This window comes from Molothrus aeneus, chromosome 18, assembly GCF_037042795.1.
Source record: "Molothrus aeneus isolate 106 chromosome 18, BPBGC_Maene_1.0, whole genome shotgun sequence".
NCBI lineage: Eukaryota > Metazoa > Chordata > Aves > Passeriformes > Icteridae > Molothrus > Molothrus aeneus.
Genome location: NC_089663.1, coordinates 2,439,622 through 2,466,237, shown reverse-complemented (window position 1 = coordinate 2,466,237; position 26,616 = coordinate 2,439,622). Strand labels below are relative to the sequence as shown.

Genomic DNA, 26,616 nt, shown 5'->3' with positions numbered 1-26,616 from the left:
CTGGTTCACTCTGCACTGGTGGCCACCCACAGCACACATAATTCATTTGCTGTACAAGGCTGGGAATATTTGATTGTTTTTCCACCCGATGGAAACACGTCTGATCCTTTGCTCCCTGACATAGTGGAGGAAGTATCTTACCACATTTCCAAGGAATAATACTAATGTGAAAACAATTCACTTTCTCTATTCCATCAGCCTAGCTCTCCAGTGTGCTGGGAATTAATACAGCTTTTTTCCCCACACAGCAGTTGCAAAGGCCATGGAAAGCCTGAATTTGAAGGAGCTCAGAGTTTCCTTATGAGCTGTGCTACTAAGTCAGCAGAAAGACTGCACTGGAACAGGGCTTGGCTCAGCTGAGCAGAGTTAAGATGCAGAAACACAGAAACAACAGAGCCTTTAGCCATGAGGTAGCACAGCAGCCAGCCAGGCTACCTCGCTCATCACAGCATGTGGCAGGTACACTTGGTAGCCTTGCTTTCTCTAAATTCATTCCAAATATCCTGCTATTAAATTTATTTCTAAAAAAGCACTGCCAAGTGCCTTTAGTGCATATAGCTGTAGAAAGAAGTATTTGACTTGAAATGCCAAATGCAGGAAATTACATTCAAAGCTGACACACAAAGTCGTATGTTAAAAATTAAGCACTGGAGTAATTTTGGAGGCAAAAAGCTGCAGAACACAAGTTCTATTGGTCCTGAAGGAAAAGGAATTGAAGCAGTCTGGTGAGCAGAAGTTTGCAGTGCAATAGCACAGCACAGTGCTATATTTATCACTAGGTCCTGAGCAGGGAGAGTGTACTGTACAGTCAAATGAGACAAACCCCAAAACTTCCTAATGCTGAAGTCAGCTGTCACAGACCATGAACAGCCTGAAATTTAAAATGGGTGCCTGCTTTGAAAGTGCTTCCTGGAAATAGTCCCTGGCCCATGCTAACTCCCAGATCTCTCCAACAGCCCCGCTGGGGCCAGTGTGCCAGCAGAGACAGAGAATTCCTGTGTCTAAAACCTTTTCCTGCCCCCACCAGCTGTCCTGGAGGTGCAGAAACCTGGCATGCATGTAGGTAAAGAAAAACCCTGAGGTTCAATCCTTTCTCATTTTTTTTTCAAACAAAACTTCAATTTAAAAGAGCAAACAATGAGCCTAGATCAAAAAGACAACAGTTTGATATTCAACTACATGAACATTCAAATGGCTTTATCAAAACACAGCTAATTGATATTTGTTTCATATCTGGCTCAGCAAGGACACATCATGTGGAGAGCATCACAGCAGCAGCTGTGGACAGGAACAGTCATCTGCAGTCTCCTGCTTCTGGAATTTCTTCAGGAGTTGCCTAACAAAAGCTGTAAGAGCTTCCCCTTAGCATCAGGATTTCACCCTCCTCTGCCCTGACAGCCAGCTAAGCACAAGGAAATTAGCAAAAGCAGCTGGCAGAAAAATCTCTCAAGTGAATGTAATGACACCCCACAATTTTCTAAGTACTTTGTAAGCAACACAATACCTGTGCAGAGGACTTATAACTACATCTCTCTTCAGTCTGCCTTTGTGCAGGAATATATGTAAATTTTATGCTGCTGACAGCAATCTAAGACTAGTGAAACTGAACCATATTGCAACCATAAAGCATTGCTACCATGCTCCTTGACAAAAATCTCCAAAAAATGTGTTCCAGTAGTGCAAGGCATCCACAGGGCAATGGCTCTCCAGGATTTTCAGGGAGATTTAAGAGTGCACAGGGCTAGAGAGGCTCCTGGAGCACAGACCTGCCCTGAGTGCTAAACCCTGGCTTCAAACCATCACCTCACCTGCCTCTGCTGGCCCCTGCCCTGCTTGTTCTTACTGATCCAACATAGGTACAGAAAAATTATGACAGTTTTAATGTCAAAAGATTTTCTGCACTACATTGGATTGAGTAAATAAAACTTCAGGAATCTGCAGTGCACATATCAGAAATAGCCATTAAGTGTACTGAAAAATTCTTGTGCAATGAGTTTGTTTCGACAGGAGGTAAATCAGCACAATTTCCAAAGGGAAGAGGAAGAGCCATCACTGACTGGTACTGTCTGAGCACTGCAAAAAGGAATTAAGAAGTCATTCACAAACAGGAAACCCCTGCTGACATTCAGCAGTCGAGTTGTTTTCAGAGTGCACCCATTGTGAAAAATAAAAAGCTTCACAAAAAGCATAGATGAGACATGGGGAAGTGAGAATACCAGAGCCAAGGAGGCTGAAGCAGCAGGAGATCAGAGAGTGCTGCAGAGCTCACTGGGGAAGCCTGGCTGATCCCCACTGGTGACTCTTCAGTCACTCACAGGTGGGCAGGAGCTTCTACCCCAGCATTTAAAGGCCTTTTAAAGCCTAGGAGAGATCCAGCCTTGGGAACTGAGGAAGAGAGCTGTCAAAAACCAGAACAAGTCAACAAGTCAACACTCTCCTCAAGAAATGGAGGAGAAAGCAGTGAAAGTAAGATGCACACAAGTGCCACAAGAAAGCAGAGCAGAAGAACACCTGCATTGAAGAGAGAAGCTCCACCTGAAGGGAGCTCACATCAGGCCACAGGTCCTTGGCCTGCCTATCTTTTCTATTTCATCTTTTTTTGAGTCATCTGTTGAGAAAACTCTGTGCTCTACAGCACAATTTTGAATTCAACAGAAAAAACAAGGAAAAAAAAAACTGACTGCAATTAAGAGAGTTGAATGTTACTACTTATAGTTATTTAAAAAATTACTATAGGCAATTTAATTTAATTTAAAAAAAATTGAATTGAAATGCATAGTTAAAATAAGGTATGGACAACAGGGCCAAATACCTTCGTGTAAGAAGAGAAGTTGTCAAAACACTGAACTACAGGCTCCTAAAATCTGTGTTTTCTTCTTTGGAAATCCATGACAAGCAATCTCAGGAGCCACTGAGACCAGTATGAGGTTAAGCTCAACTTCTGATGGCAAAGTACAAGTTCCATTATTTCACCCAGGAACAGGAATTATTTCACCATTATTTCACCATTCTTTCACCCAGGAACAGGAATTATTCCACCATTCTTTCACCCAGGAATAAGAATTATTTCACCATTATTTCACCATTCTTTCACCCAGGAACAGGAATTATTTCATCATTCTTTCACCCAGGAACAGGAATTATTCCACCATTCTTTCACCCAGGAACAGGAATTATTTCATCATTCTTTCACCCAGGAATAAGAATTATTTCACCATTATTTCACCATTCTTTCACCCAGGAACAGGAATTATTTCACCATTCTTTCACCCAGGAATAAGAATTATTTCACCATTCTTTCACCCAGGAACAGAAATTATTTCACCATTATTTCACCATTCTTTCACCCAGGAACAGGAATTATTTCACCATTCTTTCACCCAGGAACAAGAATTATTTCACCATTCTTTCACCCAGGAACAGGAATTATTTCACCATTCTTTCACCCAGGAATAAGAATTATTTCACCATTATTTCACCATTCTTTCACCCAGGAACAGAAATTATTTCACCATTCTTTCACCCAGGAACAGGAATTGTGGATGCCCACTGAAGTTTGGTATCCAGCAACTCCAAGGAATTGAGGTGGGCCCTTGTGCCATGCAATGTTTTAATAGCAGAGGTGCTGCCAGTGCAGAATGATGGTTTACATTCTCTGTGGTGATGCCTTAGGAAAACATTCAGTTCATTCCTCAGTCTGCTGAGAACCTAAAGTCATGCATCAATCGCTAAAATAGATTAAGTTGCAGACTTCAGGGTAAAGATGCTCCTTACACCTCACAGCTCTCCTGTGACTCCAGCACCCAGTTATCCTACAGGGTGAAATGTCACATTCCAACACTCCTGAGTGTCACTGAATTCCTAGGATTTCCCACTTCAAAACCCTCTTTACTTGGAACATTTGCCTTTCAAGGATTCTGCAGCTGCCTGCACACACTCAAACAATTTAACTTCATTGCTCTCTGTGCAATAGTCTGCTCATCTTTCCACACAACTGTCCTCTCTTGTATTTATTTCTTGTGCTTCTGAAACTCTCCAAGTTCTACAGGCTGAACTATTTTTACACCTCTACTTCCCCTGTTGTGCCCATTTCACAAACATCTGAAATTACAGCAGGATATTCCCATGGCTTATGGAGTGCCACTTCCCTGCACAACACAAAGAATTGTCTTCCCCAGCTTTGAGTTTCTAACTTTGGACAGCTTTATCATGACCTTGCTTTTATATTGAACTGCTTAGGCCATAAATGGACAAAAAATTAATAGTGGGGGAGTCTTCTACTTGGATTTTATATTCCAACTTGGTAAATAGCTGGCTTTAAGCAAAACACAGAACTTTAAATAATTCCAGGTATAAAAACCTCCTCTTGGTATCAGAACTCAAATGTGAATGTCTTCCTGTTCATTCCTCATAAAAATCATTATTGCAATAAGGACAGCCAAGAAGAAAATGTCAAGATTTTTCAGCAATTTAGAGCCATGTAATACTGGAACAGTGTGACAGGCTGGAGGGAGTTTACCTTAATTGTCCTATTTTAGCTTCCCCAGAGAAATGTTAGGCTGAGCTAGGAAGGCTCAGAGTCCCAAGCACATTTTTACCCAAATGTAGGAAGGTGTTTTGCTGAAACTGCCACCATCACCCCTCTGCTGCTGGACTCCATCTTGCTGTGCTCTGCACCATTAGTCATGCACCAGACAAAATCTCAGGAAAACATTTCCATCAGAAATGAGTGGCACAGCATCAACAATGCTTGGAAAAACAAATCCTTTTCCTGGGTGAAATCAGAGAAAATGAGAGCAGCTAATACTCTCTGATGTGGAATACTTCCACATGAATAAGTAGGTACAGGTAGAGGTTATGAGACAAAAAAGTTGAAAACATTTTACTCTAAAAATGGGAGGAGTTTTTACCCAAAGAGAACTAAAGGAAGGCAGATGAAAAAGGGTTGTAACAGAATGATAACTAGCTCTTTTTAGAGAAGGTGGATGCAAAGGCAGGAGAATTAAAAAGAAAAGAGGAAGAAAGGACACAGCAGTAATTGGTGTCTCTCTCAGCTAGAGAAATGACCTGTCAGGTAGGGCTGAGAGCCAGATACAACTCAGGCATTCAGCACTGAGCTTTGGAGAGAGAGCCTCTTGATGTTCAGTTTCTGGGGTGTAATTCTGGCAGCTAACCCTTCCATCTCCCTCAACCAAAATGATGCAGAGAAACCATCAAAGAAGAACGAACAATATCTACTCTACAACCTTAACGAAGCCCAGAAAGTCAAAAGATTACAATAAATGTTCCAATCACTGCAACGTGGCCTGGGGAGCTGCAGAGAGGAAAGCACATCAGAAATGTTTCTGAGTTCTGTTTGAAAGCCACAGAATGCCTGAGTTCTTCCCAGCATTGTCATTCTACACCAGGCTCCTTAGCAAGCCCCTAAGAGCTTCACAGAGGATTCAGTTTTTCCTCCCCTGTTGTCTAGGCACAAACCCAAATTACTCCCTGCTGAGCAAGGCAGACAAGACATCTCATGACACCAGGCAACTCCATTCTTTTGCTTCCCAAGGAGAGTAACAAATGTAATTTACACACAGACTAGGCCATTCCTTCCTCATCACTCCCCTTTTCTCTTTTCCCTTCCTAAGGCAATCTCTCCCTGGAACTGTGAAAAAGGAAAATTAGACAATACAACTGCTAGATGTTAATACAACTGCTGATACTAGATGTTAAATTTCAGTTTTGTTCTGTACTCAGAGATTAGCAAATTGGGAAAACCTATTTCTCCCTAACTTGCTCTTCACTGCTGATGAATTCAGACTATGTGCATTCAAGTAACAAGGCTGATTACATAAGGAAAGAAATGACATCCAAGGAGTACAAAGACAAAAACTTTACAAAGCCACAACTCCAAACTAAAAAACCTCCTGTCCCACAGATCTGGACACTATCTCCACTGTCTCTTCATGCATCATTTTCCACAATACCTGTTTTAGATGTGGCTCATTCATAACTTTATCTGGGCTCCCCTGACTTGTCTAAGGCATTTTGTGAGTAGTGCTGGGCCCAGCCTTGTAAACAGATGGAGTGAGCACAGGCAGCAGCAGATGCTTTTTCAGACAGTGCTTCTGCTAAAGCTGCAACAAAGTACAGCCTATGGCAGGTGCTGTGCCACCTTAACATGCACAGTGTCCCACAAATATTGCCAGCCACCTCTTTGGGCAAGTCTGAAATTGGGTCTGATCTTACTTCACTCCCCAAAGTGGATCAGCATTGCCCAGCACAGAGATTTCTTTGTCTGCTAACAAGCCAGCCTGCCATGACAGCACTAAAGCAAATGACAGCATTCTCATTTGTTCTTTCCTTATCTAGGAAACTGTATAGGACCAATTACATAATACAGTCATCAACAAATCCCACAATCATGCTATAGAATAAATAACATTTGTTTGGCTTCTTCAGTCCTTTCCTGTGCTCTAACCTGGCACATAACCACACCAGGGCTATAAATAACATATTCCAACATTCTGGTCCTGTCAGATGCTTCTTTTCTGCAATGTGCAACATAATAGTGATGATAATCTAACTTTGTAGACCATGCAGAATCTTGTTCATCAGTGTTATGTATCTCCACATTCACATATGCTGGGCAGTGAGAGCTGCACAGCTAATTATGTTAATCAAGCACTTCTAAGACAGATTTAGGCTGCTCACCAGTTTATTTTAATTGTAATCACCTTACCTTACATCTTTTTAAATGTTAAAAGAAATGGATCCTGAACTCATTGAAGAAAGCAAAATAATTTTCATTTTAATGCTGCTAGACACTTCAATTCTCTAAAAGAGATGACTATTTTCAGGCTGCTATTTCATGATTTCACACACAAGTAACATGGAGTGGTCACTCTTTTAATCTATCCCATAAATTAAAGTATTGATTATACAGATCCACTTCAGGATCACAACAAAAACCTGGGTAGCCTTTCGAAGGCAGTGCAGTGATGAGAAAAGGGGACAGAATCAGAGCTCAGGCACTACCTCAGCCCGTGGAATCTGATCAGAGGGGGCCAGAAGGAGCTCCCTGGCTGAGACTTACCAGGAGCAGCATCCCCCATGCTGGGGGCAGCCTCTGTGCCCTGGCCCCGGGGCGGCTCCGGCTCCCGCTGCGGCTCCGGCGGCACCGAGCACGCCGAGGACGAGGAGGACGAGGAGGACGAGGCTGGCTTGGATTTGGAATGCAGCTCGTTCAGTCTCAGGAGGTTTTCAGGAGTCACAGTGTCTGGATGCACTGGGGTGGGATGCAGTGTGGCTGGGGCTACTGGGAAGAAGCTCTCCCGGGTGTCCTTCGGGTGCTTTGGGGTTGTGGGCGCTTCTCCTGTGGCCTGCACAGAAAAGGGGCAGCAGTGAGAAAAACTCTGCAGGGCACTGACTCTGTGCTACCTGCAGGCAACTCATCTTATGGACAGAAAACACTCTCTGTAAAGTGAATATAATAGAACAATGACTCAATCACTATTCTAAAGAAATCTTTTCTCCTTTATGGATTATTTTTCTGTTCTTTATTGCCTGTTTATCAAACTAGCGCTTGAACACTTATTCACATTTACAAAGTTTCATTTAACACATCCCTCACAACATAACATGCTTCCCTGAACTCTGCAATTAAGCATGAGTTACAATCTCCTGTAAACAGAAACATATTTCTTTCATTTAAAAATACATTGACAAGTGCTTGACCTGAAAAAACAGATCTGCACTGCTTTAAGAGACTTTGCAAATTATCACAAGAAATAATTCTTAGTGAATGATGTGAGAAGAAATGGAGAAAATAGAAGAAGTATTCACTTGTGAAATAAGAGATGAGCATAACTCCAAACCATAAATTCCTGACAAGTGCAGAACTGAGAGCACTGAGGTCCAGCTGAAGCAGGCTGAGGCAGATCTGCTGCCTGTGCACAGCAAGAGAGGCACCAAGAGCAGTGCTCCTCTCCAAAGCCATGCTAAAAATTGAATGCAGTGTCATTTATTATACAGACAGAAGGTAGAAGTGGGACATAAATTCACCAAAGAAGGGAATAAAAGTCCCCATAAAACGAATATCTTCTCTATAACTTTTATCAGTAATCAAATAAAGTATTCTTGCTTGTGAGGCCACAGAAAGCATTTATTTTACACTCTCTACAGTTTTCATTTAATGGAGATTTATTGGATCATAAAAGATGCAGTCAGATAGAATTCTCAGATGTTTAATTGTTTGCCTCATACCTCTAACAAGAAAAAAAACCCTCATTTTAAGCAGGGTGATAAGAGTAAGAATGTCTGAAACAGAAGCAGGATTCAGCTGTCAAATGTAAAATCAAATTGGGCCCTAATGTCCTAGATGACCAAAGATTTATTACAAAGCCAGAAAAGTCAGTAGAATTTCACTGAGAGAACAGAGCAGTTTTCAGGTGGAGAAAATGCATACTTAAAATTCAAAGGTAGAGAGCACACAAGTACATTTAAAAAAAAAAATAATTGGCAGAATGTATTTTTGAAGTTCCTGAACTTGATTAATCAATCTCTAAAAAGCATACAATTAAAACCTGCCAGATTCTATGTGTACACAAAAAAAAAAAAAGAAAATTCAGCAGCTATATTCACAACAATTACCACACTGGATCAAAAAAGGTCTGTTCTGCCTCTGAAAACAGCAAGTTTCTGGTGCTTAAAGCATCAGTTCCAAAACTAAAGGTCTCAACACACAACTGGGATCACACAAAGCTGGAAATGGAACTGCAGGAGCAAGCCTTAAGCTAGAAGTGAGATCACTTGAGGAAATGTTTTCAGCTGTGATTTAAAGGGAAAGCCCTTCACACCCCTGCACTTCATTAACTTGCATAATGGGTGATGTAGAACCTGACATTTCTGTGCTTGTATTGTATCCAGATTTTTTTCTGGAGAAACACAGGAAGGTACAACTTAGGTACATAGATGTTAAAAATGGATCTGCACCTCAGATCTCTACAAAAATGCACAGCTATTTGCAGAGCCAGAAAAGGGACATTTGGAAAGTAACTCAGCAGTATTTGGATGGTATTCAGATGAAAAATGATTCGAGAGAGTGCAGCCCCATGGAAGAATTGCTGCTGGAAGGGACCTCTGGAGGTCTCCAGTCCAACTTCCCAGCTCCATCACTGGGGCCAGGGCCAGCCCAGCCCAAATACTGCCAGAGAAGGAGATTCCAGAGCCTCTCCAGGCCCCTTTCTAGTGTTTTACCACCTTCCCAGTGAACATTTGTTTCCAATCATTTCATCCAAATTGCTCTTGCTGCAACTTTAAATGGTGCCTCTTGTCTGGTTCCTTCCTTTCTGCTGAAAATCACAATTCTATAACCTTATTCTCCATTATTCTTCTCCTCACCAGGATGAAACATCCCAGCTCTTTTTCCAGGGAATTGAAACATTTTATTTACAAAAAAAAAAAAAAAAAGCTTTTAAAATAATTAAAAATAATAAAGCTTAAAAAACATTTTATTTACAAAAAAAATAAATAAAGCTTTTAAAATAATTAAAAATAATAAAGCTTAAAAACAATTTTATTTACAAAAAAAATAAATAAAGCTTTAAAAATAATTAAAAATAATAAAGCTTAAAAACAATTTTATTTACAAAAAAAAAAAAAAAAACAAAAATAATAAAGAAACGTGATGTTTCTGCTTCAGGAAAACCATGACCAAAAATTCTAATGTGTAGTCAAAAAGTGCAGCCTTATACAAAAGAAATCAACACCAAGATTATTGTGTTTATACTTTAAAGGGAATTTTCCAGATGTGACCTGGTGAAGAGTTGTCTCAGGCTGCTGTAAACAGACAGGTTCTTTTCAACCCAATGAAACTGAGAGCTTGGGAGGAAAAACAAAAAAAATCACACACTGATTTTGGTTTTTTTTCAAAAAAGGGGGCGGGAGTGGAAAAGAAAAAAAGAGAAAGCTCTCTTTAAAATCAGAGCCAAGTACTAAAACCCCATTGTTGGTTACTGTGCACTCTGCAACTCCCAGAGCCTTAAGAAAAGGGATTTAAACCTGCTTTGTGTGTTTTGACTGCACTCAGGAACTGCAGCCATCCAAAAGCTGGAAGCACAAAGCCCAGATTGGAACCACAGTGAGGCACAGGCTCTTTAAAAGATTTGGGGTTTAGTGTAGGGGCAAGAATCCCAGCACCTGTGATCAGAGCAGGTGATGCTACCCACACCAGGCAGCTCAGGGAATGTCACCAACTCCACTGCTCTTATGGGACTCATGGGGCCACATTTCATCATCCTGCAGATCTCCAGGAAAACAGCACCTAATAACACCCAGCTGAGAAATAAACCCAGAAATACTCACCACAGCAGCCCTGGATTTACCAGAAGCCTTTTGTTCATCTGTCTCTACTGCTAAACCACCAGTAAGGCACAATAAAGATTGTTTTCCACAGCAGACAGTAGGAAATGGAGAGGCAGTGACAAACCTTCCCCAGTGTTTTATGTGGTTTCTCATCAGAAGATTATTTTTTAGTTTTTACTAAGCCAAATCTCAGTCACTTGTGACTCAGAACTTCTCCTTTTCCCCCCTCCAACCCATCTCACCACACTCAGTGCCTCTGTTACCACCACTATTACAGAGTGCCTTTAGTCACCAAGAAGAAATGAATATTTTCTAACATTTCATGTTACTTACAGTACATGTGAATATAACTGAATTAAGATAAAATCTCTTATCTGATTTCTTCCTTTCATTGTAATTACAGGTTCCTCTAGTCAAGACTGGACTTCCTTCTAGATTTTTTAAAAAGCATGAGGTCCTGAAGGGTTTGCAGCACTACTCTTGTATTGACTTCTATATCAAAGTGGATGGAAGAAATATTTAAGGCTTTTTATTAATATCCAAATGAGGTGTCATGGATGATCCACTGCTTCCATAAAGAGCCCACTATCTTAATTCTCTTTTAAAAACCTAGCAAAAACTGTTTTCCTTTTGAAGAATGTAAAAAGCTGAAATGTAAATGAGTAACTAGGATGGATGCCTGTGTGAATATTGTGACTATTTCTGACTTAGGTTATAAAATCAGTCTCTTTATTTGTTAGAACCTGGACTATTTCAGCACTCTTCTCAGAGAGTTCATTCAGCTTCACAGCTGATGGACAAACCCTTCCCATGCTGAAAGCTGATGTAAAAACAAGTAAGGAAAATGCTGGAAATCCAGCACTGGGACAGCCTTTCTTTCACCAATAAAATTATCAGCAAAAGTGCAGAATTTTTTCACAGATGTTACTGGAAAAAATAGCTCCCTACAGTTTCCCAGAGAGGCACTTCAGCAGCAGCTAAAAGAAATCCAGCATTAAGATAAAACATGAGCAAAAATTTACTTTGCAGCCTGTGAAGTCATAAACCAGAGAACCTGACCAAGGGTCTGTTTTTACCACACTTGCTGTTTTTAAAAAACACATTTTGAAAAACAAAGAAATCCTCCAGCAACCTTCCCACTCCTGCTTTGGGGAGAGCTCGCTGCTCTGTGGCTGTGGGAAAAATTAACAACCAAATGTTCCAGAAAGGGAAAGTGACAGCTTTCCCAACAAAAGTTTCCTAATGAAAGATGCTGGAACTGCAACTGTTACATAACATTTTCTTGTGATTTCTTTTTTTTTTTTTTTTCAATTACTCCCATGCCTGAGTTTAGCACTCTAGTGGGACTGAAGTCAGAACCCACCTCACACAAAGGTGTTTATTTTTAAAGGACACCAGCACATCCCCTGTCACACAAACTGCCTGAACAATTTGCTGGCCACATTCTACAGCATTACCACTCCAACTTCTGCTCAATATTGTGTTTTAATTAAATTATGCCTGTCCATTCTTTTTTTCTCCCCCCTCAATCTCTCTACAGCAGCATTTGAAATAAATAACATTTGGAAGTTTTCCTCTAGGTGCATCACAAATACCAGCAATATCCACCATCAGGATCCTGAAGAACCTTTTATTTCCCAAGACCACTTTTTATACAGAAAATAACAAAGGTTTACATACATAAGATTGAACTTTAGCCTAATGAAAACCCCCATTAACACAAATGCAAGCAGGGGCTCAGTGTCCTGCAGCCATACTACAGCAACACTTCCATACACAAAAACATCATTATTGCACCAAGAGAGACCAGGTAGCAGGATGAAAAAACATTAATATACAAAGTAAAAGCTAAAAAGTGTCTTTTCTTTCCTTCATGTTCACTTAATGATTGCTTTCTGCAGGAGACAGAAGGAGGAGAGCTGTTAATTATATCAAGAATACACCTCCAGGATAGAGTGAGAGGGGGATGCCATGGCAACTGGCAAATGCAACAGTGAGCAAAATGGTCACCCTTTGGTAGGAGACCACGAAAGAGCTCGTCCTTTTGTCCCCCCCATCCCCACCTCCTCCTTCCCCCTCCTTTCTTGTCATCTTTGCTGCATTAATAAAGCATACAGACAACTCAGGAAAAACAACTTTTTCTGTAAGCAGTCTCTGACGTCTTGATGTGCAGGAAGAAAAGATGAAAATTAGCAGCATGTGGGTGGAACAAAAAGGGGGGGAAAACACATGAGGTAGAAGATGATTATTTTCTAATTATTTAATATTCTCCTAATCTCCTCCCATTCCCAGCAAAGTGCCTTTACAGAAGGCTTTTAGCTGTTTCCTGAAGAGAACAGCTTGGTGGTTTGTTGCTTTGTGGGTTTTTTATAATGTGAGAATTTGAGAAGAAAACGCTCTAGACACCCAAGGCAGTTCAAAGAAGTCACTCTCAAGTTTTCTCCTTGAAGAAAAATGCCTGAGAGCCCATGCCACTGCAGTGCTGACTGCATTCCACAGCAGAAGGGGAAAAATCCATGGGAGTGCCCTCTAGCTTCACTCACAGCAGAAAATGTTTTCCTGTTCCAAGTGAAATATCACATTCCCTGTGAGGTCCCATCACCAGAGCCCTGCTCCAGAGTCCATCTGAGCTTCTTGTGTGTGGGTTCAGCACAGCCCTCACAGATCAAACCCACCAATGACCCCAGAAAACCCTTCAGTATGAAATTGTGAATTCAGACTACTGATCACCAGCCCTGGGAAGGAGTAAAAACTGGTGGAAGGAGAAAACAAGACCTCAGTTACCTGTTCTGACCTAGAGAAGGGCAGGAAGAGCACTAAAGCAGCACCTTTATACTACAACACTTCTATATAAAACAACACTTTTCTATCACAACAGCAGCGGCAAAACTTTATAAAAATCAGGGATCACCCTGGCAGCCTGCCAGGAGCCTGAAAGGCTCATTTGCATAACCTGATTGTGTTTGTAATAAAAGTCATTGTTTTGATTCTGGTAGTAGCTTCATGAAGCATCACTTTTAATTAGAGCTGACACTGAAATCTGCTGATGTGTTTTGACTGGAGGTTGACAGAGGGAAATGGGGAAAGCACCTGGAGTTTGGCAGCAGCCAGGGGGAGAAGGTGGCCATGGCTGTGCTCCTGAGGAGGAGGCAAGTGAAGCAAAAGGTGAAAGGGAGAATTTGGGCAGCCAGAAGCAAGCAGGGAGAGCTCAAGGCCTGGCAGATGGAGCAGCAAAGAGCAGTTGAAAATTTCCTTTCTCTCCCCGACACTTCAGGGATGGAGTTGGTCCCAGAGCAAGGATTTTTTGGCTAAGGCAGCAGTGAGTCTTAAATAACTCAGCAATGTTGAAATAGCCCCTTCTCATGACATTTGGATGATATACTATACCTTGAAGAGCCAATAGAAATTTCAGCTCCTACAACACTACCCGTTACCAGGGCTTTCTACAGAGCCCCAGATTCTCAGGGGTCACAACCCAGGACCAGAGACTCAGTGGCATTTTGGAACTTGGCCTCTGAACACTCTTGTATTTTTAGAGATGTTAAATCCAGCCCTGTGTGCAATGTTGATTTTTACAATGTTTTAAAGTATTTGTTTTCTATAAATTCAGTTCTCAGGATTAGTGATACATTAGATCCCAACACACAACCACAGAGTTTTAACTGTCTTGACTTTCAGCACTGGTGAAAGATGTACTTTTAGTTCTAAGGAATTTAATATTAAGTCCACAGTAATAAAAATACCTTTTCAGATTACAGGAATACAGAAGACAGATGGGCTCTTAAACTAAAATATCTCCACATGCATGTATAGAATATTCTGTGCAATACAAAGCTTCACCTTAGCTTGTACTGCAATAACTTTCCCATGTCAATGTGTCCTTAAGAGCATAAAATGAAGGATTTCCCAAGAGCAATTTCAGGCAGTCAATGGAAAGGTCTATTAGGAATTCTCCAATTCTCTAGAATCCTCAGCCCTGCTTTCTGCCAACATGTCCCCTCCTTGGTCCTCAGGACAAGGTATTAAGTACAATGCTGGTTCAAAATCACACCAGTCTGCCTCAATCTTTCCTCCTCCCTCAACAAGGACTCCATTTCCAGGGACCATTAATTTCATAGAGAAAATCACAGTTGGCAAGACTAAAAATATAACTCAGAGCAACTGAGATGACTGCTTTCAGGATCTCTGCAAATCTTTTAGATAACATTCTCAGACAGAAAAATCAAAGAAAAGAGCAAGAAACCTTCAAAATGCTGCTTCCTCAGAAGGTCAATTAATCTCCAGGGTAACTTTAGTTACTTGATTGCTAAAGATCCAGCCACCACCACTGGATTTCAGCCCATTTGATAGGTGCATATCAAAAGTCTTATTCACACTTAAGAATTTAAAGGGAAAAGGACAAAAACTGGAGGAACGAATTACTTTTGGCCACACCTTTCTCCACAACAGCATTAATATCAGCACTTAAAAATGTTGCATCACCACTCTGTAAATTGTGAACCAAATTGTGCTGGAGTTGATGAATATATCACTAAAAAAATATTAATATTGAATACTGAAAGAAATGTCCCAGCAACTGACATAGAACATCACTTTATATCAATTTTTAGAATTGATGGCAAACACTCCAATTTCTCCAGTCCTCCAGGAGCACTGGAACTTATCATGGCAAGGTTTTGTACCTCTGCATTTTCTGCCTTCTTCAAAGCTTCTTTCTCAGCCACTTGCCATGTTTTTAGCTGATTTTGTAGGTGATGTGCCTCTCAATGGCTCAAAACACTCATAAGAACTAGAGAGGATTTCTGAAACCAAGTCAAAGGGTCACAGCCTTGCCAAGCCATTAAAAAGATTAGATCTGCTCACAGAAGTGTAAGGACCCACTTTGTCCAGCTGCTCTCATGACTGCTCTATTGTTTCCTGCTTGTGCCTGGAGAGGTTTTAACATTGTTGTTAAATATTTAGGTTAGAAACTGACTGGTCTGGAAGAAAGTTGAAAAGCCAGAATTTAAGTAATGCCTAATTTTAGTAGCAAGTGAAAACTTTCATAAAGAAACAATATAATGCCTGCAACTTTAAAATACAAGAGCCAGCTGAGAAAAGACATATATCAAGGTGGATTTTATGCTTTTTTTTTCTTTTTTTACTGTCAATTTCTTGGGCTAAGTGACTGAAGAACCACAGGCCCTGCAAACCCACTGAAACCATCCAGGAACAAAGCATTTCCCCTGCTGCAGCAGCTCTGTACATGACATCATTTGCTTACAGAAGGCAAATACTTGCCAATTTTAAATAAAACAGGATTCAGTCTGCTGAAAACAGACAGATGTCTACAAGAGTGGCTATTCCTGTGTCTCCACACTAATTCACAGTGCTGTAGGAGCAGCTTCACACAGCTTGCAAGATCCTGCTAGGAGCAGAGCAAAATGAGAGTGCAGGATGTAATAACCTCGTTAGCTGGGACTGCTTCCTAAGAGGGAAAGCTTCCAAGTGCAGCATGTGAAGGGGCATGTTTTATTTCAAGTGATTTAACAGGAAATCTTATTGCTCCCAGTGCTGTTAAATACTAGCTCACCTATTGTCTCTACTCTCAGGATTAGTTTGTGTGCAGGTTTTTCACCATTCTCATGTTTTGCCACATGCCTGAGTGCCTGGTGACTGCTGGAAAAACAGGAAGAGCAGTGACATTCCCAGAACCTTCAAGAAAGCCCAGCAAGGAATTGGGTTGATAAAGGAGAATTTGGTGAGTGTTTTTTAAAAAGGTGAACACATCCAAAAAAAGCAACAGTAACATTACTTTTTAAAGAAGCTTTCTAGCAAATTCTTTTTATTTTGAAGTCATAAATCACAGTGTGATGATGTCTATTTTTTCCCCAAAATAAACTGAAAAAGGTTTACCATGCTGGGCTAACATTTATTAATTAAAAAAAATTTAAAACCTGAAATACCAGACTACAAGCAAGCCAACACTTGTACTAAATACCTCTCTTGACATTTCTGTTCATTCCTATAGTTCAATGGAACAATGTTACTGACTTCCTGAGGGGCACAAATTGGAGAAAGTTACTTCCATGAAAACCTAATAAAGAAAAAAAACCTACCTTTCCTCTTATATCCTCTCCTATTACTCTGCTAAGAGATGCACTATACAAAAGCACATTTTAACTGAACAAAAATTATGGAAAATACAAATCTAGTAAATACTTTGGGGCTGCAAAATGAACACCAATAAATATGTCATTCATCCAGTTTTCTTCTTGGCCTTGATTTCACATTCAAAACTGAGAAATAATGATCCATTTAAAGCTATTATAATTGTTTCCTTAGTAAACCCAGAAACTACAAGCTAAAAACAAACAGAGTAACAGTTTGTTTTTAACAGAGTTAAAGAAAATCTATCTGGTATCTCTGGAGCAGAGTGCAATGCCAGCAAGGCAAGAGCTGATGAGGTTGGAGCCCTTAGGGAGCAGAGAGAAGTAATTACCATCCATGAAATGCTGGGCTATGATGTGGACATTAGGGAAATTGTAGTATGCCATAAATATTTCAATTTGAAGATCATTTGGGGTTTCCCCAAAAGCTTTTGGGCATGAAAACAATCCTGCAAGCCTGCTATAAACAGGAGCACTGACACTAATGAAGGGGGTGATCTTCCTACTAATGCAGATGGCACCAGTGCAAGGAAAGTAGGCATTTCTAGGTGCTGCAGACACTCAGCAACAGATTTGTCTGTACAGACTCATAAAAGCAGCACTCAAAGGCTTCAGAGCTTACCTGTTTCTGTGCTGATGCTCCCATATGCACCTGGCAAAACTTGACTGCCTGTTCGAGTGCTGCTTCTTCATCCACCTGAACACAGAACCACAACTAATGAAGTCATAATTACTTAGCTCATCTATAAATCTAATTAAATTGAGATGAAATGGGGATGTAGAGCATGGAAGCAGCAGTTCTACAGCAAAATGCTGACCTTAAATTATTCAGGAGCACATCCCCAAAGATAAATACCCAGCTCTTTCAATTCAAACTAACATTTAGCTGAACAAACACCATGTAAGTGGTACTACAGCTCTTAACTAATTTCAGAAATTTAGTTTTAAAACATGGAGAAATCTACTCCCTATCCCCAGCAGTGACCTTGTCAAGAGAATGGTTCTTTGGGAAGGTTTTAAACAGATAAAGGGCTTGGTTTAGCAATTCCTGTTAGACCCTAAAACCTGAGGCCACATAGACAAATGCCAATTAATCACACAATACCTGTTTAATCAGCATGTATGTTTCAGACATGATCTTCTCAATTTTGCCCAGGTCATAGGCCATAACTTTCTGGCCCTGCTGCCACACTCGATAAGCATCGAGCAGAAGTGTTTTTCCAGACTCCACATCCTCAAGTAATTTCCTCTTCCTGCTTGACCTCTGGACAGGTTCTTCTGAAGGTGCTGCTTGAATTGTTCCTTTAGCTGCCTGCTGCTGGTGTTTTGAGCTGATGCTGAGCTCCTCCAAGGAAAGTTCTGGAGTCCTGCTCTCGGGAGCCCTGTCCTTGGAGCTCCGGCCGGGCTGCAGCCGCTCCGGCTCGCTGCGCTTACAGGAAGAATCAATTTTGTCAGGGTCATTGGAAAAGCCATCAAGATCCATGGGCTCAGCTGAGCCAAGGCCAGGAAGCTCTTTAATCTCCTTGTCACTCCTGTCCTCCTGTTCCAATATGTCCATAGCATGGGGGATTTGTCCCTGGGTGGCTTCCTTCACTCCATTTTCAGTACCATGCACTGCTCCATCTGACAGAACGGCCTTTTTGGGGAGCACATCCTTCCCCTCTTCAGCACTGCTTTTATTGGACACGTCTGTTGTCATCCTTCCTGAAGCAAGGCTAGAAGACTTGGAACCCTGATCCTCTGAAACCTTAATAAAAGAAATCATTCTTCTCTGTTATCATTGAAATCAAAAAGCAGTTGAGCACAGCTGTAACTATCATGAATATTGACCAGTACTTTTCATTACTGCTTCTGCTGAAGAAAATGCATTTATTCTGTGTTCACTCTTTTTTGTTCCTCAATATTAATTAATCCAGGCCACAAATCTTACAATTATAAGTATTTTAATGAGTACAAACAACCACAGAGAAGTGTCAACAGCTCAGGCTGAACCGAAGCCCCAGTGTTTCTTTCCCCTCACTACTTCAGTCCATGCTAAGGGATCCAACTAAATGAAATCCAAGGTATTAACTGCACAAATTTTTCTTCTAGCATTTTGAAATCAAAACCAAATCTGTTTCTTTTGGCAGTTGCAGATCAAGCTCAAGTTTAAGACTCTTTCCTTTCGTTATTCTTACATAACCTTCATGTTAATAGATCAAGAAGTAGGTAAAACCCTGCTATAGTATTTTACTTTTTGCACCCTTACTTTGGGGGTGTTCCAAAGGTAGAAAACCTCAGTAGATCATCTTTTCTTCCAAAAATTGACAATGATACAACTCTTACATCCAGATTTATGAACAAACTATTTAATATACAGAGTTCCAGTGTTCTTGCCCATGTTTTCATTTAGTTGGTTAAACCTATAGTCTGTTAACTTAGAAAACCTTTAGAGCAAGTTCTTCCTTGAATGTATTTACAAAGCAAAGTTCCAATATCCAGATCCCTTAACCTGGGAACTGATGAGCTTCTGTATGACTTTTAAAAACTAAATCTAGATTACAATTATATGTAATCATGAGTGTGGTGCTGTCAAGGACTAGCAGTGAAAAGTGTCTAGGCATGTAACACCAAGCTGTCTGGGTTTGTTTTGCAAGAGGAATCTTAGTTCATTTTAAAAGGAATTTTCCTATAGACCTCACCTGAAAATGGAGAGCTTGAACATTACATGTATCTACCATTATTTGATGTTTAAGGGACAGTGAGACCAAACTTACTGCAATCTTGCAATCCTTACTGCAAACTGTATTTGTTACTCAAATTCAAAACCAAAAAATCAACAATGCTGGAAGAAAATTTTCTGTGTAGTGGCACATAAACAAAAGGTATTGGGAGTAAGTGCTTATAAATGCAGTCTTTGAATCTCAGGAGATGTAAGGAATGAGTGAACACTGCAACAGCTAATTACTAAATGAGAGCCATGGAGTGCCCTGCTGCCTCACCTGGGTGAGATCGTTGAGAGTGTCCTCCAGCACCTTCACTGTGAGCACAAAGGCTTGCTGGGCCAGCACCTGGCGATCGGCATCACGCAGGTACTTCCTGTCCCCAGCAAGAGAGAGAAATGAAGTTAGCTGCCAAAAGCTCCCAGCCCTCCAAAGCAAGGACAGGAATGGCTCAGGTTGAAAGGTGTAGCTGGGCTGTGTGTTCTGTCCCCATGTGTCAGAGCTGGGGCAGTTCTCTGCTGTCCATGGGGCAGTTTTTCCTTTATCTCTCCCCCAGCCAATCCTCCCTGCAGGAGATCTCTGCTGTCCATGGCCACTGAGTGTCCCTGCAGGGCTGATCCAATTCCATCATCCCATGGGGAGATGCTGCGCCCAGGGCAGGAGCCAAGCATTCCTACCTGGATCCAATGTGAGCCTGGCACAGCCCAGCAGCCTTTGCCCAGTGCATTGCCAGAGGAGCAGCTTCTGCTGCCCTGCATGGCCAGAGGGAGCCCAGGCCCATCTCCAGCAGCCCTGGAGCTGCAGAGGAAAACTCCCCCCTTGTGCAGGATCCCTGCTCCAGCAGCAGCACAGCTGGCACTGCAGGAGGGCTGAGCCCCCATGGGATGGGGCTGTGCCACCCCCTGACACACAGGGGACAGGGCATGGTCTGACTCTGGCTGTGGTTTGTTTTCCTTTTTTTTTGTACTACTGCATTTGTATTTTTAATCTTCCTAGTAAAGAACTGTTATTCCTGCTCCCATATCTTTTCCTGAGAGCCCCTTGATTTAAAAATTATAATAATTTGGAGGGAGGGGGTTTGCATTTTCCATTTCAGGGGAGGCTCCTGCCTTCCTTAACAGACATCTCTCTTTTCAAACCAAGACACAGGACATTGAAAGAAAAACAAGAACAAGCCCATACAACAACTTTAAAACATAAGAAACAAACAAAAATCCACAGGTGCATTCTGAAATATAACAATATTGGGATTTAACACTTTAGCTTTGTTTCCCTCCACTTCTACCCTCCCCACAAGATCAGAGATGACAGCTCTGCCTACAACCAGAGGGAAGGGGAGAAATGGGAAAACACCAAGCAACCAAACCCAGAGCAAACCACACAATCAGATTTACAGTTTTCTTGTATCAAGACTTCTGTGCCCCTCAAATACCAGCTTTTTATTCAACCCTTTTTTTGAAAAAGAATCTTATAGTTACACAAAGCTATGTTGAACTCTCAGGTGATTTTCATGTTCTGGATAAAGCGTGCATGTGAGATTAAGGACATCAGCAAATCCTCTCTCTTTGATCATATCAGTTGCCTTTGAACCCAGGATTTTTAGTTCTAAAAATCCTGGGTTCATGGGTGTGCTACTACCCTTTTTTCCCTAGTAAGTATTACCAAAAAAAATCATATTTTATGTGTAAAACATTCACTCTACAGCTTCATTTAATTTACTAGAGCACTGTAATTTCAGTGTATGTGGACACAATGTTTTAGTCTGCTTTCAAGCAAAACACTTCCAGCTGTCATTCCCACCTAATCACATTTAATGGAAAACTTAATTTCTATTTCAGAATTAGCTGGTTTGAATAAGAGGCCTAGAAATCAAGTAAATAACTCTGAAGGGTACTATTTCAGTCAAAAGGCCAAATTTTAAATACACATATTTCCTCTCTATGATTTTAGGTTAAATTGGTAATTTTGCTCTCTTTTCTCTGAAAAGCAAACCATAAACATCTGACTCCTCATTAGTTCAGTAATAACTAAAACAACCATGTTTTTAAAAATAGGGTTGTTCCAGGCATATACCAGACACACCCAGAATTATCTGTATTTCTAATTTCCTCTAACAACTGCACCTCACCATGGCTGGCACTGGCTGATCTAACATGTCAAATTATTTGTTTTTTGAATTCAGTCTAGACTTACAAATAACATAATATTTTTAGTACAGCTATGGGTTTGCTTAGGACAGAAATTGAAACCTTCTATGGTTCAGTCCTTCTGACATGTTAAAAGTCAAAGCATTTTTGGCTTCAAGTTTGCTGAACAAGGGGTGACATATTCCCAGACACACTACAATCCATGCAAATTCACATGCACTCACACTCAAAAACACATGAAGAAACCTTCAATGCCTCCAACTTCTTGCCATCAATCATTCATGTTTCATTTCTTAAACATTTGCCAGAGACCAATTTCAACATTTCCCACAGGACAACCTACTAGAATTTTACCTCAGTGTTTTCCTTGGATGTTTATTTTGGTCTTCCCATTGATACGAGTCCATATATAGCTCACACTAATAGCTTCTTTTTTCTTAAATAAGGTTAATGCAATTAAAATTAGATCACCCCTGCACAGGATAAGCTTTTTAAATAGCATCAGCTGCCAAGAGGCACACAGGCATTGTTCAGGACATCAAGGATTACAGGAAGGCAGGATGCTGGGCCCTGACCTCCCGCGCCGCGCGCGGCTCTTACGCAAGGGCCAGCACAGGGTGCCCCAGCCACACTCTGCTCCTGCAGAGAATCCCTCCACGTGACACACCACACCTCTGTAAGCCTGCTAGGCACCCCCATGGCTGCTCTGAGTCTCAGCAGAAAGGCAGAGAAACTCCAGGCTACTTCATAGAATCGTAATCTTGAGAAAAATTAACCATCGTTGCCTGTGGGAAATGGATTTGTTGATAGAAAGCTCACACAGTCTTACACATCTGTATGTAAACACTGAGATAAAGTGTGTTGACTTACTATGGAATAGACATGACATTGTTAAGAGAGAGAGATTGAACTAAAAGCAAGTTTTAATAAGTTTTAAAATAGGGTTTTGTAAAAGGACTAGATATTTTAGAGAATTAGAATTGTGAAAGATCCACTGAAGTAGAACTACGTAGGGAAAAATATAGGTAATTAGAAATAATAATAGTATTAGAAGTAATAACAGTATTGTGTAGTAAAAATCAATAAGCTGAAAAACATTTATAAGGTATTGTAATTAAGAAGTAAGTTAGTTTTTGATAAAATAGAGTTGAGTTTTATATCTTTTTTGTCTCACTTTCATTGAGACAGATAATAGAATAAAATCTTTTAAAACTCCTCCCAGTTACCCCATCTCTGTAAAAGCCAAGAAAACCAACAATTCCACTCTATTCCCAAGGGAATCCGTCTCAAGACTTTTTTCCCTAAACAAAGACCAGCTTTAAATAAAACAGTCATACAGCGACCAAAACCCACTGAAAAGCTTTACAACAAATGGCTTCAACTGAAATAAATCTCTCGTACTTTCCCTGATCGGGGGTCCTCTGCAGCATGGAGGAGACCTTGAGCAGGGTGCTGTAATCCCTCAGCTGGGAGAGCACGTTGAGCAGCAGCACGATGGAGCGGTTCATATGAGAGGCGAAACTGCCCGGCCGGTCGATCTCATCCACGGGGATGCGCCAGATGCCCTGTGGGGGAAAGAGACGCTGCAAATGGGGATCACACTGAAAAAATACAGCCTGAGGGGGAAAGGGACACTGCAAATGGGGATCCCACTGAAAAAACATAGCTAGAGGGGGAAAGGGACACTGCAAATGGGGATCACACTGAAAAAATACAGCCTGAGGGGGAAAGGGACACTGCAAATGGGGATCACACTGAAAAAATACAGCATGAGGGGGAAAGGGAACCTTCAAATGGGGATCCCACTGAAAAAACATAGCTAGAGGGGGAAAGGGAACCTTCAAATGGGGATCACACTGAAAAAATACAGCATGAGGGGGAAAGGGACACTGCAAATGGGGATCACACTGAAAAAATACAGCCTGAGGGGGAAAGAGACACTGCAAATGGGGATCCCACTGAAAAAACATAGCTAGAGGGGGAAAGAGACGCTGCAAATGGGGATCCCACTGAAAAAACATAGCTAGAGGGGGAAAGGGACACTGCAAATGGGGATCACACTGAAAAAATACAGCCTGAGGGGGAAAGAGACACTGCAAATGGGGATCACACTGAAAAAATACAGCCTGAGGGGAAAGGGAACCTTCAAATGGGGATCCCACTGAAAAAACATAGCTAGAGGGGGAAAGAGACACTGAAAATGGGGATCCAGCTGGAAAAAACACAGCCTGAGGGCAAAGGGAACCTTCAAATGGGGATCTAGCAGGAAAAAACACAGCTAGAGGGGGAAAGGGAACCTTCAAATGGGGATCACACTGAAAAAACACAGCCTGAGGGGAAAGGGAACCTTCAAATGGGGATCCAGCTGGAAAAAATACAGCCTGAGGGGAAAGGGAATCAATCCCTTCAAATGGGGATCCCACTGAAAAAACACAGCCTGAGGGGGAAATGAAACCTTCAAACGGGGATCCAGAAGGGAAAAATACAGCCTGAGGGGGAAAGGGAACTTCAAATGGGGATCACACTGAAAAAACACAGCCTGAGGGGGAAAGAGACACTGCAAATGGGGATCCAGCAGGAAAAAACACAGCCTGAGGGGAAAGGGAACCTTCAAATGGGGATCCAGCTGGAAAAAATACAGCCTGAGGGCAAAGGCAACCTTCAAATGGGGATCCCACTGAAAAAACACAGCTAGAGGGGAAAGGGAACCTTCAAATGGGGATCCAGCTGGAAAAAACACAGCCTGAGGGGAAAGGGAATCAATCCCTTCAAATGGGGATCACACTGAAAAAACACAGCCTGAGGGGAAAGGGAACCTTCAAATGGGGATCCAGCAGGGAAAAATACAGCCTGAGGGGGAAAGGGAACCTTCAAATGGGGATCCAGCTGGAAAAAACACAACCAAACCTTCACAAACAGAGATCCTACTGAAAAGGACATAATATGTGCACAGGAACCTTCAAACAGGGATCCAACTGAAAAAACCCAACCAGATTCACTGCAGAGGGGGAAAAGGGAAACCTTCACACAGGGATCCAACTGAAAAAAACACAACTGGGAAAATAAGGGGCAGATTCTGCAGCCTCTGGAATTTCACAGAGGGACAGGGGAATAAGGGACAGATAAAAGCTGAGCTCCTCCAGACAGTGAGATATGGATTAGAAGTCAATTGATTCCTGCCAGCAGCAAGGCTCACAGAAGCCACAGCACACCTTCTAAATATGCTTCTGAACTGTTCCAAGAAACAGCAAGCAAAGCCCAAATTATACTGTGCATTTTTCTTCAGTGTCAATGAACACACCTTACTAAGTCAAAGCTCAACTAACCATAAAATATAAGGAGTAACCCGAAGTAAGTTTTCCTGGCCTGAAAGCTGTTAATGTGCAGTCACAGCAAGTTTCTATCTTCAAATAATCTGTTATTAAATGTTTTAGGAACTTGGTTAGAGCCTTGATGTCATCAGTGTTCACTGTGAACTAACCAGTCCAAAAGGAAGAATTAGATTCCTCAGCAGAATCCATTTTCTAGTGGCAGATTCAAATACTTGGCCACACATCCTGAACCTTCTAATTAAATTTCTGGGACAAGGGAATCTTTGGGGAGCAAAGCTGGAGGCTGATAGCAAATATAATTGAATTAGGGTTAGTTAGCTCAGATTTTGCCATGTCTAATACATCTACTGAGATTGTTTTCAGGTGTTTATTGTGGATGCTGTCAGCACCCTAGTCAACCACACCTAAAAAATGAACTGCACATGATACCATGTTTGCATGTTAGGATGGGACTTATGTTATGATCATTCACAAAAACTGCTGCTGCATCACTGCAAACCCTTCCCTTGTGGTTTATTTGGTTCTGAAGCTTTTCCTGTAGCAGCTTTCTAAGATGAAAATCCTCTGATCATGTAAACAATTTTGTGACAAGGCAGGAAAGAACAGTCTCATTGATAGGAGTACCTGACTGGAAAAGAGTTTGGCTTTCCAAACCTGTTCAGAGAGCAGGATATACAAATATTTACTCCTTTATCTTTGTTTAAAGGTCTTGCTTTGATTTGTTTAGCTTTACTTTCAGTGTGATCAAAACTCTTCAGAACTTAATACAAAGTGGAAGAAAAGAAAATGATTACTGCAATCATAAATGACATTTGACCAGAAAAGCAGATCCATAACCCCCTGTGTAAAATGGACCTTTCCCTTGCATGCCTGCAGAAAATCTCTAGTTCCACTCCATAAGATGTATAGGAACTTAGGAAAAAACAACACAGAAATATCAGAGGTTTAATATCAGTGTTCTTACATGGAAAACGGTGACTTCAACTGTTTATAATGCACAGACTAATCTGCCAAATTTTCTTGCTCTTGCTTTTCCTCGTGCTCTCTACTCTTACTCCCTAGTGATCACAATAAAGCTGTTCTTCCTCTTTGCTCCCTGAAGCTTTCCTTCAAGCTCTTTTTTGCAGCTTCCCTTTTCCAGACTGTACCTAAAACAGCACCATGCCCAAGCCCCAGGCACAGGCACTGCCTCCTCCCCTTCCCAGCAGTGTCCACAAACACCTCCCGTGGCCTGGTGGCCAAGAGCTCCCACAGATCCTGCAGGGCACAGCTCTGTAAACCAGCACATGCTTCTATTTCAACAGAGATGCTTTTTCTTCCTCCAAACCATACAATGGCTCTCCTTTCAGCCCACAGATGAAACACACATTCTGGAGCTGCTATTTTTTGCTTCTCTGCACGTATGTAAACTGGGTTCCTGCCAAATCCCAAAACAAGTGAATGCCTCATAATGGCACCACATTGCAACAACCTACTTAGCCAATTTAACTACACAAAACAATTTATGGTCAACTCCAGCACACTGTAGGAGTGGAACTCTGCCAATGTGTAGGTAGGTTCCTGGTCTTTTTCAGCATTATCTCATCCTTCATTTGAATCAGGAGGATCACTTGGATCAGATATTGTATCTGGAATTAGCTGGAAATAATTTTGCAGCTCCTTCTCATATATCCCATGTATCCATTTTAATGCTAGCCTGGAAATTACAACAATTTAGTATTAGAGCCATTTTTAATGACAGAATATACAAACTGCATCCAGAAACCCAGGAAAAAGCCCCTCAGATAGAAACAAAGTTGTATCTTTTGGAGAATGCTGCTGTCTTCCACAACAGGGCACATTAGAAGAGGTTAAATTAAAACTCACATTAGGGCTGTCAGGTTTCTCACTGCAATTACAAAAGTAGGACTGATTTTAAAAGGAAAGTCACTAACTT

At 41.3% G+C, this 26,616-nt stretch overlaps 1 protein-coding gene across 2 annotated transcripts in view; it reads right to left on the bottom strand.

The window, feature by feature from the left end:
- CABIN1 (calcineurin binding protein 1) overlaps positions 1-26,616 on the bottom strand; it is a 117,081-nt gene that overhangs the window by 8,834 nt on the left and 81,631 nt on the right. For both annotated transcript variants that reach the window (XM_066562001.1, XM_066562000.1), the window contains 5 exons: positions 22,750-22,913; positions 19,481-19,577; positions 17,605-18,246; positions 17,122-17,196; positions 7,082-7,367 (listed from right to left, as the gene is read on the bottom strand). In XM_066562001.1, coding sequence (XP_066418098.1) covers positions 7,082-7,367; positions 17,122-17,196; positions 17,605-18,246; positions 19,481-19,577; positions 22,750-22,913 — 1,264 coding nt within the window. The remainder of the gene's footprint in view (positions 1-7,081; positions 7,368-17,121; positions 17,197-17,604; positions 18,247-19,480; positions 19,578-22,749; positions 22,914-26,616) is intronic.